At 45.5% G+C, this 15,912-nt stretch overlaps 1 protein-coding gene across 6 annotated transcripts; it reads right to left on the bottom strand.

Annotated features, from left to right (window-relative positions):
- Positions 1 to 711: 711 nt before the first annotated feature.
- Positions 712 to 15,255, bottom strand: wt1a (WT1 transcription factor a). Of its 6 annotated transcripts, XM_047014415.1 has the most exons (10): positions 14,847 to 15,255; positions 12,254 to 12,376; positions 10,729 to 10,831; positions 7,582 to 7,662; positions 6,162 to 6,167; positions 4,447 to 4,546; positions 2,405 to 2,549; positions 2,184 to 2,273; positions 1,737 to 1,829; positions 712 to 1,421 (listed from the first exon to the last, which is right to left on the bottom strand). In XM_047014415.1, exons 1-10 carry the CDS (start codon positions 15,253 to 15,255, stop codon positions 1,300 to 1,302), a joined length of 1,272 nt encoding a protein of 423 aa, XP_046870371.1. In that variant the 3' UTR covers positions 712 to 1,299. The 6 variants fall into 6 exon arrangements, with proteins under 6 accessions (XP_046870371.1, XP_046870366.1, XP_046870367.1 ...); XM_047014410.1 differs by lacking the exon at positions 6,162 to 6,167 and having other exon boundaries at positions 7,582 to 7,665; XM_047014411.1 differs by lacking the exon at positions 6,162 to 6,167.
- Between the last annotated feature and the right edge of the window lie 657 nt (positions 15,256 to 15,912).

Raw genomic sequence — 15,912 nt, 5'->3', positions numbered from 1 at the left:
TTGTCAATTCAAGTATTTTCTGGCCAAGATCATTCCGACATTTCAATTCTTTATGGGGGTGCAGAGGGAGACAGTAAAAAAAATTACAACCACAACCGCTAAAAACAGAATCCACATATATATAAAATATACTGCATATATATACAGTGCATATATATATATATATATATATATATATATATATATATATATATATATATATATACACTGTATATATATACTGTATAAAAACATTGAATGATAAAGTTGGAACAGCAGAAATTAACCACTATGCAGTTATTACACATTACATAAAAAACTTGCCATGACAGTTGTGTTTTATGACATGAAATACACATTTTAAAAGCATTTCCTAGACCCATTGAAGTAAGCCTAGTCTAGACTAATAGTGAAGTCACATTTTACGGTGGACAGGCTTTTTATCTTCAACATAATGCATGGTTCTGTACTATTATTTACACCTCTACCCAAAGGGTGTTGGTCACACGACCAGACTGACCTGGACATTTGTCTTAACTCACAGCCCCCAAATCCACTGCCCAAATGAATCAATATTTCCAGACAGTTCCACAGAAGTGTCCGAGTGGCTGTCCTGGTCAGAGGCTCCAGGGTTCAGGGAGGGTGAAACAGAGGCAGCCTGGTCTGGTCTACACTAACCAAAGGGCGCTACATAGAACCGTCTCAAATTTACATACTTTGAACTATTTGACAAAGTCAGAAAGAACTGTTTAGGGTACAAACGTCAGCTTATGATGATAGAACTTGTTTGTTTTTTTAAATCTTGAACCATGGAGTTCCATGTGGAACAAAGTGTTCTTCTAACTGTTCTAAGCGTTCTGTATAACTTTAGCAACATAAGTAGGCGTACTGCTCCTCCTACAAACACGGTTACTCAGACTTCAGACACGTCATTCACATCCCTCCTCCTCCAAAAAGAATTCCAGTGAACGATATTTTAATCCATAAACAAAAGGAAAATAAATAAAGTCAAAAAATTGAACGAGTGACGACAACAGTTTCAAAGTAAATACACCATATCTACATCAAAGCAAGAAACACATTTTCTTCCATTTGAAATATCATGACATATGAGACCTCTTTCCGGCTGAGGAGGCAAGGGGGGGGGGGAGAGAGAGAGTCTGAGGAAAGCCGTCACTTAAACGTCTCAAATGCCAAATGGTCTAACTTTGTGTGAGTGGGCCTAAATTTGATCCTGGTTGATTCAAATGTGTTGCCCCGTTGGGGAACTGAAATGGATTCCAAAGGAACGTGCAGGACGTGATGTGGTGTCTGCAGAAGTCAGATGGCCAGCTGCAGCTTGGTCAGGTTTCTCTGGTGCATGTTGTGGTGTCGTACCAGCTCGTCTGACCTGGCAAATTTCTTCTGGCAGTTAGGCCACCTGCAGTTGAAGGGCTTCTCACCTGAGAGATGGAGAGAGAAGCGGGGGAGAGAAAATGCAGGGAAGAGAAAAGAGGAGGGGGGAGGGAGAATGAAGGAGTTATTTGAATGTCAAATTAAGTTTGGACGTAGGGAGTAAGACATGTGACACATATTGACAGTAACTTTCACATGGCTTGGCTAATTATAGCCCAGAAACATTTGCTTACTTTTTAACGACTGGTGCAGATAATGAAGAAAAAATCGAAATGTATAACACCTTTGTGTCTCTTATAAAAAGGCATCATTGTGAAGTGATAAACTGATGAGAAGATGTGGAAATATAAAAGTTTACGCACTTGTTTTACCTGTATGAGTCCGAGTGTGGGTCTTAAGGTGGTCAGAACGAGAGAACTTTCTCTGACACGTCTCACACTCGAAGGGTTTAACTCCTAAACACACACATACACGTACACACACACACACAGACACACACAGACACGCACACACCCGTTCAGAGGGAGAGAGAGAGAGACAGACAGAGTAGAGCAGAGGCTGAGAGAGAGGGAAGCCATTCCAAAAACATGCTGGGCCTCAAGCTAGCATTGACTTTGGAGCATACCGAATCCTAAATAGTGCGAACTTGGAGGGGGCCGCATGTCAAAGGGGCTAGTATGCACTGGGGTGTACATGACACAGAGAAAGAAGTCAGAGAGGCCACCTGCAGGGGCCGGGGATGGGTGGAGCGAAGAAAGTAGGAAGGAGGGAAGGAAAGCCAGAGAGAGAGAGAGGAATGGAGGGTAAACCTGTGTGTCTGCGTTGGTGTCTCTTGAGCTGGTCTGATCGGGAGAAGCGACGTCCACAGTCTGTGAAGTCACATGGGTAGGGTTTCTCTCCTGGGGGATGGGGGCACGGGGGGGACGGGACGGACGACACAGGGGGGTTACATGTCACAGGTCTCTAGAGTATGTCATCTAAGGTACAATATGAATCAACCCTTCCTGCCCCCCCCCCCCCCCGGACTCACCTGTGTGCTTCCTGCCGTGCATCTGCAGATGGGACAGTTTGAAGTAGCGCTTGTTACACCCGGGGTACGCACACATGAATGGGCGTTTCTCGTTGGTCTCGGAGCGGACAATGGCAGGGGTGATGCCTGGGACCCTCCTTACGTCCTGGAAGAATACACGCACACAAACAAACACACACACACACATTAACACACATAAACACATGCACGCGCATACATACACGCCAACACACTGGCACACAAAGACATACACACACGGACGCACAAGCACGCACGCAAACAATTCCAAACAGAATGGAGACGGACAGACATTAGTCTACTAATAACATAACCATTTATATGGCCTAGTGATTTGCATTAACAACGCAGAGTGCTTAGAGAGCACGAGGGCCTCATTATATTATAATTAGCAGTAAAAGCAGCCCTCACTTTTACTCTGCTGCTGAGTTATTCTCTGACTGTGAGCTGTTAGTCACGGGCCTCGCTCTCACCCCATCTCTGCCCTCTCGAGCGCTCCCACTCTCCCTTCCAGCCGGGCCCCTTCCCCTCTCTCTCTCTCTCTCTCTCTCTCTCTCTCTCTCTCTCTCTCTCTCTCTCTCTCTCGCTCTCTCTCCCTCTCTCTCTCTCTCTCTCTCTCTCTCTCTCTCTCTCTCTCTCTCTCTCTCTCTCTCTCTCTCTCTCTCTCCCTCTCTCTTTCTCTCACTCTCTCTCCCTCTCTCTCACTCTCTCTCTCTCTCTCTCTCTCTCTCTCTCTCCCTCTCTCTCTCTCTCTCTCTCTCTCTCTCTCTCTCTCTCTCTCTCTCTCTCTGTCCTTCGCCTCTCCCTCACCCCATATCCTCTATCTCACCTCGAATACCCCTACCTTCCCCACCCAGCCCCTCTCCCACTAACAACCCCTCTGTAACACATCCATTCACACACACACACACACACACACACACACACACACACACACATGCACACACAAAGCATACTCCCCATCTGTTCCTCATTAGGAGATGCTTGGTGTAATGGTCTCTCTGGGCTCTGGGGCAGTAATGAGTAGTGTTAGCAGCTATTGATAAGCAAATGACCTGAGTACTTTATGACCCTAACAGGCTTCCTTATCTACCAAGCCCACAAGGCTCCAGTGACATGCTGCTCTCTGTTCGCTTCACACTGTGCTGTTGGGTTGCTAACAAATACATTGGGAAAACATGTTCTTTTTTCCTTTTCCTTTTTTTAGCACCTACATATAAATAATAAACAATACAATTTGACCTAGAATTAGATTTAATATTGGAGCTTTGATATAATCATTTCTTACTTGATATATTGATATTATAATCCTATAAATAAATGTTAGATAAAGGTTCAGTCAAGCATCTATCTGTATGGAGTAACTGAACCTTGGCTGTTTCATACTTCATCCATTCCCCTTTGGAACGATGAACAAGGGAAAAGGGAGAGGAGTGAAGGATGAGGGCTGAAATGAAACACGTCCCTTTCTCCGACGAGCCCAGGTCTGGAGACTGTCTGCTCTCAGGCCTTTAAGGCCGCTGACGGACATTAATTAAGATCGAGTGATTTATTAGCGTCGAGCCGGCGCATAGAAACCGTAGCTTTATTGCTAATGGAGATGTGGAAAGTGATTCCTCTCGGTCTTTTCACCCTTGCATGCCTTTTACATGCTTCAGCTGTTTCGGAACGAGGCCTGCTTCCTCCTGCATTACCCTCTCCTTGCGTAAGGCTCTACTCCCAAAAAATGTTCTCTCTCGTTCTCCGTTCTCCCTCTCTACCTCAGCTTGCAAATGTACAAAGTGGAGCAGTCAAGGTGAGGGAAAGGATGACCTTCTGACTGTTGGATAGGGAGATGGTGAGGTGTGTGGTGTTGGATGGGGAGATGGTGAGGTGCGTGGTGTTGGATGGGGAGATGGTGAGGTGTGTGGTGTTGGATGGGGAGATGGTGAGGTGTTGGATGGGGAGATACTAGTGAGGTGTGTGGTGTTGGATGGGGAGATGGTGAGGTGTATGTTGGAGGGGGAGATGGGGAGGTAGCCCACCTGTAGTCCCCTGAAGACCCCGTGTGTGTGGATGCGGTACTGGGTGCTGCAGCTGTACACCATGGGGCTGTTGGGGTCGCTCTCATAGCCGGCCGCATGGCTGCAACACAGGAACACACAGAACAACACGCTCAATCAAGATATATTAGCAGCTGCATGCTCGTTACATTTTCTTTGCAATACCCGCCTACATGTTTCTTTGGATTATCAAGATCATCTTCTGTGAGTGAGTGAGAGCGAGAGAGCGCGCGCGCGAGAGAGAGAGATAGAGAGATTAAGTGACAAATGGAGAGAATGAGAGAGAGAATCAGTAAAATATGCTTAATAATGTGTAAGCAGCTGGTAATGTTCAAACACATGAAGAGATCAGCATGGAGAGATCAGCATGGAGAGATCAGCATGGAGAGATCAGCATGGAGATCAGCATAGTGAGATCAGCATGGAGAGATCAGCATGGAGAGATCAGCATGGAGAGATCAGCATGGAGATCAGCATAGTGAGATCAGCATGGAGAGATCAGCATGGAGAAATCAGCATAGTGAGATCAGCATTGAGAGGACAGCAGCATGGAGAGATCAGCATTGATAGGACAGCAGCATGAGCCCCATATATCCATCTGAACCCCAGGGGACCAACACCCTGACCCAGCAGCACCAGGAGACCATGTCTGGCTTACTTCCTGACACGGAGGGATTTATCCCCATGACCAGTCACCATGCGGGTCTCTCAAGCTACCTGGGGATCAACTAGGGTCTTTCTCTGGAACCCCCCACCCTCCCTCCCTCCCTTCATCCCTCCCTTCATCCCTCCCTTCATCCCTCCCTTCATCCCTCCCTGCCTGCCTGCCTGCCTCCCTCCCTCCTTCCCTCAGTCCCTCCCTTCCTCCCTCCATCCCTCTCTCCCCCCCTCCATCCCTCCCGCCCTGGCTGCCTCCCTCCCTCCCTCCACCCATCCTTCCTTTTGTGGTTTTGTTTATACCGTGGTCATAAATGTGACTATTATACATCAACACCAATATATTATAAAAATCCCGGGATTTCATTTTTCTCCAAAAGGCAAGGTCTACTATTTGTATCATGGCACTTGGAAGGCAACACACCAAAAACAACCAATAGTTTTGGGCTGCCAGTCCAGTAGTCCAGTCTACCAAACCCCCCTTTTTCTCTCACAGAGGTAAAACACAGCAGACAGATGGAGGAAGGCCTGCTTCCTCTACTGCTCCACTCATCAGCTCCAGACTGATGTGCGGCAGGTTTTGCACGGGTAAACAAATAAAGGTCTGTTTGGAATCCCTGCGTCTGACAGGAGGATGGACGCCCGTGAAGTCAGAACAGACCCGAAGGGAGGTGAGGACACAGGGTGCCTCCTCGCTCTGTGCGTGTTTGTCTCTCGATGTACAAGCAGAGGCCGAGGGGGTGGAGACAGTGTGAGCTGGGCAGACGCCTGCAGTAAATCATGCAGCCGATCATTACAGCCACTCTCTCACCTCACTTGAGTGAGGTGCGTAAGTGTGTGTGTACTGTACGTGTGTGTATGTACTTTATGTATGTGTGTTGTATGTGTGTACTGCATGTGTGTGCGTGCGCGTGTATTTCTGGGGGTTAGTTTGGGCCTGGCTGGTAAGGATCGTGGTTTGGTTGTATCTGGAAGATGCGGGTCACACTGCTCCAGCTCATGTCCCTGGAGATAAGACTCCTGGGCTGCTTCTCCACAACCCTGAGCTCCCCAGCTCCTCATCCAGCAGCAGATTAATCACCCAGTCCCCCCCCCCTCTCGGTCCTGGGCCAGTCACCCCAGCCTTACCCCCCCAGACCTCTCTTGGACCTGAGGAGACCTGGGGTTGCTGCAGGGGTCAGACCAGGCCTCTAGATAACTAGATACATGTTGGAGTATTCAGTTTAGTTTTACTTTGGGATGTGGACTTCAACTGCACAAAGTAAATATAGTCGAAGAGCAACAAAGAGCTAAAAATAAATTAAAAAAACGAGTGAATTCAGAAAAAAATGGAAAGGAGCCTAATTCTGCTGGCTGCTGAGCTTGGCTCTGATCTGCAAGCCTCCCTGAAATACACTTCCACCAGCTTTCCGTTCCCAGAGCAGGGCAGGACAGAGTAGAGTAGAGTGAAGTAGGACAGAGTGGAATGGATCAGAGCAGAGAAGAGCCCAACAGAGTAGACTAACAGCAGAGTAGAGCTTAGCAAAGCAGACTCAAGTAGAATTGAGCAGAGCAGAGTAGAATCGGGTAGAGTCAAGTAAAGTGAAGCAGACGAGAGTCGAATCGAGTCGAGCAGAGCAGGACACGGCTCCTCTTCCTCTGCTCCGGAGCCTCCCAGCCCAGCCTGGTCAAGGCCAGGTCAGGCTGTACAGCAGAGGCAGAGCAGGATGTTTTTTCCCCCCAGAGCGGACACACCGCCAGGAGGCGAAGTGAACAGACTACACCCAATCTGAGACTCGAATCAATCATACACAAATGAAATCATAAACCGATGACGTTAAATGCTTGTTTTCGTTCAAGAGCTGTGTAAAAAAGGGTCCGACTCGGGCGGAAGAATCCTTGTCCGAACATACGTGTCACTGGACTCTTTGGACACACACGGCCACACACTCACCCACACACACACACTGTACGGCCACAGCTCGACCACAGTGTGTGTGTGTGTGTGTGAGCGCGTGCGTGCATTGTTCTCGTGGAACTTAAGCATGTCTTGCCCGCATGCTGTAAGGAAGACGAGATCTCACAAAGCCAAACCCGTTCTTCCTATGACGGTCTACGATCAAACATGAGTCCTTCCAATCGCCTCAGTGAGAAAGTGAGAAATGAAGTATTTATTACCACACCCCCCCCAAGCTCTCCGTCTCTGTTCTCTCCAACGTTCACTAAATCAGCCTGCTTAACAATGCCAGTGAGTGACTGGTCAGATGTGTGATTTAATAAAGCAGAGCCCCCCCCCCCCCATTTTCCACCCAGACAGGCTTCTAGTTGGTTCTACTTGGACGTAGATGAATGGATGCTAACCGAGATCAAAGTTGTGTTTCTCTGTGACAGCGAGAGCCAGCAAGCTAGCAGCTGCAGTAGAGTATAGTTATAGTATGTATACCAGACAGTATGGCTAGTTATCTGGGCCGGGGAACATACCTCTTAATGGTAGAAGCCAGCGTGTTTACAGGATTCCATGCCACGCATTCCAGCTGAGAGGCCATTTGGTATAAATTATCACTGCTGGATCGGAACAAATAAGAAAAGAGGATTTTAAGAGCCATGGATTAAAGACGTGTTGTTTTAAACTGGTCTTTTTACACTGGTGGATTTAGTAACTGGTCATTGTACACAGTTGGATGTATACTTGTGGATTTAGACTAGTTAGATTGGTCGAGGACTTGGTGGATAGGTGAAAAACCTGTCGAAAAATCAATGGTACTAAAGAGCAGTTTAGAAAGAGAGGTTTAGAAATGCCTCAATCACACACATACACACACACTCTCAGAACCCTGGGCAACAGCTTGTGAATGTGCCACACATAGAGAACACACATTAACACACATACACACACACACTAACGATACATCCAGTTAATCAAATACCCAGCATCTCTCACACCCCACATGGCCATTCGTTATTAAAGGCCAGGCCCAAGCACCATTAGTTAACCTGGCAGGTGCTTTCCCTAACACATAGCTGCCATTCATCACCTCCATCTTGACACCCCAGCGCTCAGTCTTCCTTCCCCAGAAACTGCTCGCCGTGCCTGGGTCGTTGTGGTGCCTGGTACCCTGCTGACAGCAGGCTGGGTCCTACTGTACGGATGGCTGAACGTACTGTAAAAGTACCACGTTCTTCTGCTCATGCTGTGATCATATGTCTTTAAAGATATGTTTATCTTGAAGGTATTTTCTAGTGAGCTCGTCATCATCACTAAATAGCCTGTAAAAAACATCTCCAAACCTTGACTGGAGTGGGATTTGCCGACCCACATTCACATCCATCAACAGTTACTAGTTTAACAACCATCATAAATCATAAGATGATCTAAATAATTCATGTTCAGGTAATCTGCAAATCTAAAATGAATGTGTTTAGAGGTCTTCGCCTAGCCTCTGGTACTACATCAGTCTAGCCGTTGATACTACATCATCGTAGTCTCTGGTACTACATCAGCCTAGCCTCTGGTACTACATCAGCCCAGTCTCTAGTCCTACAACAACCTAGTCTCTGGTACTACATCAGCCTAGCCTCTGGTACTACATCAGCCTAGCCTCTGGTCCTACATCAGCCTAGCCTCTGGTACTACATCAGCCTAGCCACTGGTACTACATCAGCCTAGCCTGTGGTACTACATCAGCCTAGCCTCTGGTACTACATCAGCCTGGCCTCTGGTACTACAGAACTCAGCTCAGACAGTAAGCGTCTGCCTCCCACCTCTGCGTTTGATAAGCTCTCAGTGTTTTTATGGAGCGTAGTTCTGAGTCGCTGTGCTAACAGCATAGCTGAATCTGTAGCTGAGTCCTGTCTAAATACAGAGCTGCTGGTACCAGGCCGGCTGATTAGAGGGGCCATGTCAGGACTGGAGCGCTTTGATTTGAGGATTCCCAGCCCTTTCCCCAGCCCAGATATCAGACTGCGTGTGTGTGTGTGTATCCATGTGTATGTGTGCATGTGTGTGTGTGTGTGTGATATGAGATATAAGACTGTTTATGAGAGAGCAGGTCCAATGGGCTAACTACCACACTCACTCTTATCAAGAACTATTCGCTTATTTAGAATCTTTATGTTCCCCTGGAGTTGCAAACAAAATGTTGAAGGTATCTGTGGAATGTGCGCTCATTTTGTGCCGTCTCCAGATGAGCCATCATTTTGTGCCGTCTCCCCTGCTCAGTTGAGCCTCTCTCTTTCTCTCTTTCTCTCTTTCTCTCTATCTCGCTTTCCCTCCCTCCCTCCCTCTCTGTCTCCCTCCCTCTCTGTCTCCCTGTCTCTCTGTCTCCCTGTCTCCCCGTCTCTCTGTCTCCCTGTCTCTCTGTCTCCCTGTCTCTCTGTCTCTCTGTCTCTCTGTCTCCTTGTCTCTCTGTCTCTCTGTCTCTCTGTCTCTCTCTCTTCATAGCTACTTATCAATGGGAGTGGCTAAGCAGTGTGCAGGGTCAGAGGAGCAGAAGGGGATTAGAAAGTGTATGTTGACGATGATGAGGGCACCTCTGCTGGTTACTGAAGCCCATCCAACAACACTAGGTACTGAGCATCCCACGGTGATCCAAACTTGATCAACTCTTGTTTGCATTTTATCAGTTAAAAAAGCTTGTTTTGGAAACACAGATATTCACGGATCTTGTTTTTTCCACTGTAAATAATTGTGTTTGGATAATAGAAGGGGAAAGAATAGTTTGCGGTTCCAGTCGAGCGGAACATTTATGGAACATAAAGTTGATCTATGTCTTTATTTTCAATCATTTCCTGGATATCAGTATCCTAGGCCAACTTCCTGCCACTGTTCCTTTACTTCCTTCTTCCGGGAGCTAGATGGAGGAGCTCAGTGGCTCTGTGATTCTGTAGGCCTCTGTTTTGGAAGCTTGTCTGGGCCTCTGTTCTGGAAGCTTCTGGCCTCCTTTCTGGAAGCTTCCGAGGATTATTGTCTTACCAGACAGTGTGTGCTGGGGGCAGTGTAGCCAGACAGACAGGAAGCTGGACAGACAGGCAAACAAACAAACAAACAGACAGATAGACAAGCACACAGGCAACCAACCAAGCAGGCAGCCAGGGAGAAAGAAAGACAGACAGACAGACAGACAGATAGGAAGAGCTGGGGTGAACCTGTCCTATACTGTACTCTGCCTGCATATTTCCTGTCCACCTTTACCGAACTCAAATCATATCAAAACTCCCTAAAAAATATGCAGTACAATATATATTTTTGTATTTTTGTTCAATATATATTTACTTATATTGGACATATTTTGTTATGACCAGGGTTTGTTTTGGTAGGTATTTTGATTTTTTCAGATGAAAATAACACGTTGTGTATTTTGATATTACGGTCAGAGTAGGTAGCTGATAGTAGGATCATGGTTATGGTTAGGTTACATTTACATTTAGCAGACGCTCTTATCCAGAGCGACTTACAGTAAGTACAGGGACATTCTCCCCGGGGCAAGTAGGGTGAAGTGCCTTGCCCAAGGACACAACGTCATGTGTACTGGCCGGGAATCGAACTGGCAACCTTCAGATTACTAGCCCGATGCTCTACCCGCTCAGCCACCTGACTCCCTCCCTAGGTTAGGGTAGCAGTCGTCCTACCTGTTATAAGGGTTCCTCAGTAGAAGAGCTTGGCTGCCTGTACAGGTGTCTGATGGGGTGTGACATCCATACACCGGAGGAGGGACACTGTACTGTTGCTCTGCTGCACACACACATACACACACACACACACACACATACACACAGACACACACACACACAGGTGTTAACAGCATAGTGTACTGCACACATACACTGAAGTGAAATTGTATTACTAAACTTTTTACACCATTAAGCAAAATACAAAAAAAACGTCACTTTTAACTTAACTTTGAATTTAATGCCTGTAATTTCTGACTCTGTTACAGAAAGCCCTCCCTTTCCAGAGAGCAGTAAAGCTTAATACTGATAGTTCTGGGTCACTAACAGACAGTTCTCCTCCGAGGAAAACAAGAATATAACTCTAAGTGGAGGATCCTAGGATATGTAGCCATACGGACCCAGAACAACAACATATGCCTCTTTGAAGCCACGGAAACACATCTCTCTTCATATTCTTCTGTCTCTTTCTCTCTCTCAGTTCAGTTCAGAATGCTTTGTTGGCATGACAGTTCGGGTTGAGCAGTATTGCCAAAGCAGTCCATATTGAAAGGACATTTTAACATGTTTATCATAACATTTAACAAGGAGTCTAACAACAATAATAACATGGCAAAATAACAGTAGCATAGTAAGTGTAACAGTGACACATAAATGCATGTTAATATACAGAATGATTTTAACAGTCATACAGGGTTGGTTCACTGTCCCTCAGGTTGTGACATTGAGAGACATATCTAGCAGCAAGGCTTGCAGTAGGCCCTTCGCCCAGGGATATCTTTAATTTCTTGTTTATAGCTCTCTCTCTCTCTTTCCTTCTGTCTTTCTCTGTGTCTCTCTCTCCCTCTGTCTTTCTCTCCCTCAATCTCTCTCACTCCATCCTCTCTCCTTCCATCTCTTTGACTAAGTCCTATTCTTTCTCTCTACGTCACTCTGTCCTCTCTCTCTTTCTCTCTTTTCTCTCTGTGGACATGTTGGATGGCTCCCAGGACAGTGCTGAACATTCCAAAGCACCTCATATCTCCGTTTCCTCAAGTGATCGTTCCCACATAAAAAAAAGACACCTAAATATGACGACAGTCCAATAATGAGCCCCACGCTTAACAGAGTGGTCTGCAGGGGTCAGGGACTGGATGGAATGCCTAGGATGGTGCGGAGGTTATCAGTCACCGGCAGGCCAGGTACCCAGGGTGAGCCCACTGTGCAGAAGGCACATGTATGTGTGTCCGCTTGACATATGTGTGTGCGATTGTTTGTTTTTCATATGTACTGTATGTGTACCCACGCAACCATCCAGAGAGCCAAACTCTGCTACTTACCTTCATTCTAAACACCAACACCTAACAAACATTTGACCATTGGAATTGTGGTCCTAGGGCTTACAAACATGAGACAGGGCTACCTTACTATGAACATGTTTCATATACACACGCACACGTGCACACACACATGCCGAGTGTCCGAATGTAAGTGGTTGGTTGTTTACCCATGCTGCTCTGCTGTGTGATGGCGTCTTCGTGTTTGAAGGCCGGGCTGGAGAACTGGGGGGTGTGGTGTGTGGGGGTGTGGCCGTAGTTGCTACTGCCATCGAAAGCCATGGTGCTGTAACCTGGAGGACGCACAAACAGAAGCTCAACCGATCCACCATAACCTGTCTGTAAACTCTGGTCAAATGCAACGTTCAGTGTTCATGGTTGTAAGCCAAGAATTACAGTGAGATGCTTTTCATTTAGTTAAGTCTATCTATCTTTACCTATAACCCACTGTCCACAAATGTTCATTTTACATGTGCACACACACACACACACCCTGTGGAGAAGTGAAAGTGAGTGTCAAGAATTAAACAAACAAAGGATGGTCAAGCTTAGTCTGACTTCATGACCACTTCACCAAGAGTCATGCCTGAATGTGACCCAGGGAGGAGCACTAGGTCATTAAGAACACACTCACTCACACACACTCACACATGCTCAAGTACACACCCACACACACACCCACACACACACAGAAAGTCCATTAATTACAGCCGCCACTTTAACCAGTGCTCTGTCTGGGTAAAGGGGGGTCGGGGGAGGGGAGGGGGGGGGGTCGGAGGAGGTGAGCAGGGGCTCATTAAAAGTCTCTATTTGTCTTCTGAAGGGGAACTCCCAGTGCAGTGGAGAGAGAAGGGGTCAATTTTGATGCAACTCGAAATATTTTGGTGCTTGAGGTGTATTGCGTAAGTTAATTAAAAGTCAAAAAATAATAATAATATAAGTCATTAAAAATTAGCTTCTCTTGATGTTGGTTTAGTTAGACACTGGTCTACTTCCACAGTAGTTTACAGTTCTGCGCAGCAAGACACTTGTGGATGAGACATCATATGTGGCTCAAGGGAAATGTTAGATAATGATGCTTGCATTTTAAAGAAATACTCAAAGTGATCGAAGATTTAGCAAACAAAGTATTGCAAATACAGAAAATATGAAATAACAGATACTCCTGAATCAATTTATTTTACAAAAAATAAAAGCCAATTGAAATGAATTCTTTCATAAATATCTTTGTAAATTCTGGAAAGGATATGCTGAAAGAGCTCTAAACTGAATTGATCTGAAATCAATTGGAACCTGAATTGATGAGATAAAGATACCTTCATTTTTATTTCACGTCAGTGCGCTGACTTTTAACAATTCAGTAATCAGTGTCCATCCTAAGCTACCTCACAGTTTTTACTTCAGTTAAATGTTTTGTCGACTCACTTGACATACATCAGACACAATACTTGTACAAAAAAAGCCTCACTTTACATTTGGTTATACATATATAACAATGCATAATTTCCAGGTAACCTAGTGTTTGAATGAGTGTGTGAGTGTGTGGACTTAAAGTCAAGGTTTGTTTTGTAAACACTTGACCAGTTACAGTAGCAAATTATGTAATTTAAGTAATCATGTTATTTTTAAATATTTCGTCTGAACCTCCAACTGAACTATTGAGTTTGAGAATGAACAGCTACATTACAATGCAAGATGCAGAGATATGAGGTGATAACAGCAGATGGTTGTATTTGATGATGTGATACAACAATTTAGCTGGCAATATATTAGAAGATATTATTAAGTAGTTAATTTGTAATAGAAAACAAACACAGAAATCAGTATTGAGAGACGGATGAGGCAGTTTAACGGCATTTAGAAAATGTTTCATTTGTGATACTCTTAAAACTACATTTGTTTTCTTGTTTATGGTTCCTTCTTGGAAAAATGTCTATTCAGTTGTGTTTGTTTCAGTGGATATTTAAATTATGTTATTCATACTAGTATTCAGACTATAATATGCTAAGTACAATAAAACTGAAAATAAAGATGCAAGTTACTTAAATAAAATCGGACAGGATCCGCTTAATTAGGAATAAATGTATTTAATTTGTTAACCTTTTCTGAACATATATACATTATGTATTATGTATATACAAAATATGTATTATTTAAAAACAAATCTTTATACATATATGTATAAAGAAAAAATTGGGTAATGATTTGGTTTCTTTTACAAACAGAAAGCTGCTAGCTGAAAAAATCATAACATAATGGAATAGTGAAAGCTATTAGAAAACATTGAGAGCAATAATAAATATTTTTAATACAACCCCTACAATATGGAAGGTAAGAAACTACCAACTTGTTTTGATCTAATTACAGATAATTATTTAATTAATCATAAGTGAACAATTATACTGATAATAACAAGCATAAAACTAAACAACAAACAGCTATTTGTTAGAAATAAAATAGTTTTCACAACAATAACATTGTATCTTTTTGCGTGGTAAAACATATTCAACAGATTTTTGAATACAGATTTCATCATTTCAAAAGAAAAACATTAATTAATCTGTGTATTTTAGGTGTTTTAAACACCAGTTATAAATATTTGTACCCACAGTGGCACCGATGACCTCTATTAAGGAACAGAGACTTCCCTCAACAGAGAACACCCCGTATAAATACACAAACAGAATCAGAGGAACCCAATTCCTCCAGGACATCTAAACTCCCTCTGACAGAGAATAAAGAGGACCACAGCGGGGATCTTACCCTGGTTTCTGGAGGGCGTCTGTGTGTCCATGCAGTTGGTCAGGTAGGGTGCGTTGCTGAACATCCTGGGCTGGTGGGTGGGGGTGGGCTGGCTGGGGGCCGACGGGGCTCCAAACGCCCCATAGCGACAGGCCCCGGTGCCCGTAAACTGCCCCGAGAAATGCACAGTGAAGGCGCTGAGGCCACAGTGGGGGTCCTCGTGGGGGTCCGGAGCCCCCCAGCTGGGTTCCTGCTTGATGAAAGAATGGGGGGCCAGGGAGCTGTAGGTGGGCGCACTGTGGAAGTCCAGCACAGGTGCCCACTGCGGGGCAGAGGTGACAGGCAGGGCGGTGCAGCTGGAGTTGGGCCCGGCAGAGAGCGAGGGCACTGGAGGCAGTAGAGTGTTGAGGTCACGCACGTCTGAACCCATCTCTCTGTTTGGGAGCAACGTGGCAACGGGACACACCTGGATACCACCCTGGGGTCTGGCTGCAAAAAACACACAACCTGATCGTGCCTTTCAGCCGGGTAGAGAACGCTACGAGGTCTTAGTCAGTGTTTACTAACCCACTGGCTCCTGCTGTTCTCTGAGAAGTCAAGACAAACAAATCCTCATGGTGGAGGAGCTTCCTTGGTAAACCCGTCGAATCTTCGCTCGAGACAAAGTCAAATAAAAGTGTTTTGAAACCGTTTTCTTGTGGTGAGCGTCGGTAGTCCATGCAGTGGGGTCTGGTCCGACGGGCACCAGGGCTCTCTACTCTGTGAATGGAGAGGAGAGAGTGGACGTGGAGGAGTGGAGGAGAGGAGGAGTGAAGAGGAGGAGAGGAGTAGTCTTCTACTGCCTTGTTTTCCTTGGAGCCCCTCACGCTGCAGCTCCAACCCCAGACAAGGAGAGGGGGGCAGGAGGAGGGGCAAGGGACCAATGAATAGTGAGATGCGAGAGAGAGAGAGAGAGAGAGAGAGCGTGAGTGAGTGAGCTGGGTTTCATTCATTTACAGTACTGCCTTCTCTCACTTACTGTCACTCACATACACTCCACGCATCCTCAAACAATGCATCTTATAAATCTGTAGGTGTGTGTGTTGTG

The sequence above is a fragment of the Hypomesus transpacificus genome, unplaced genomic scaffold, assembly GCF_021917145.1.
Source record: "Hypomesus transpacificus isolate Combined female unplaced genomic scaffold, fHypTra1 scaffold_249, whole genome shotgun sequence".
NCBI classification, from domain to species: Eukaryota; Metazoa; Chordata; class Actinopteri; order Osmeriformes; family Osmeridae; genus Hypomesus; species Hypomesus transpacificus.
This window is presented reverse-complemented; position numbering and strand designations above follow the sequence as displayed.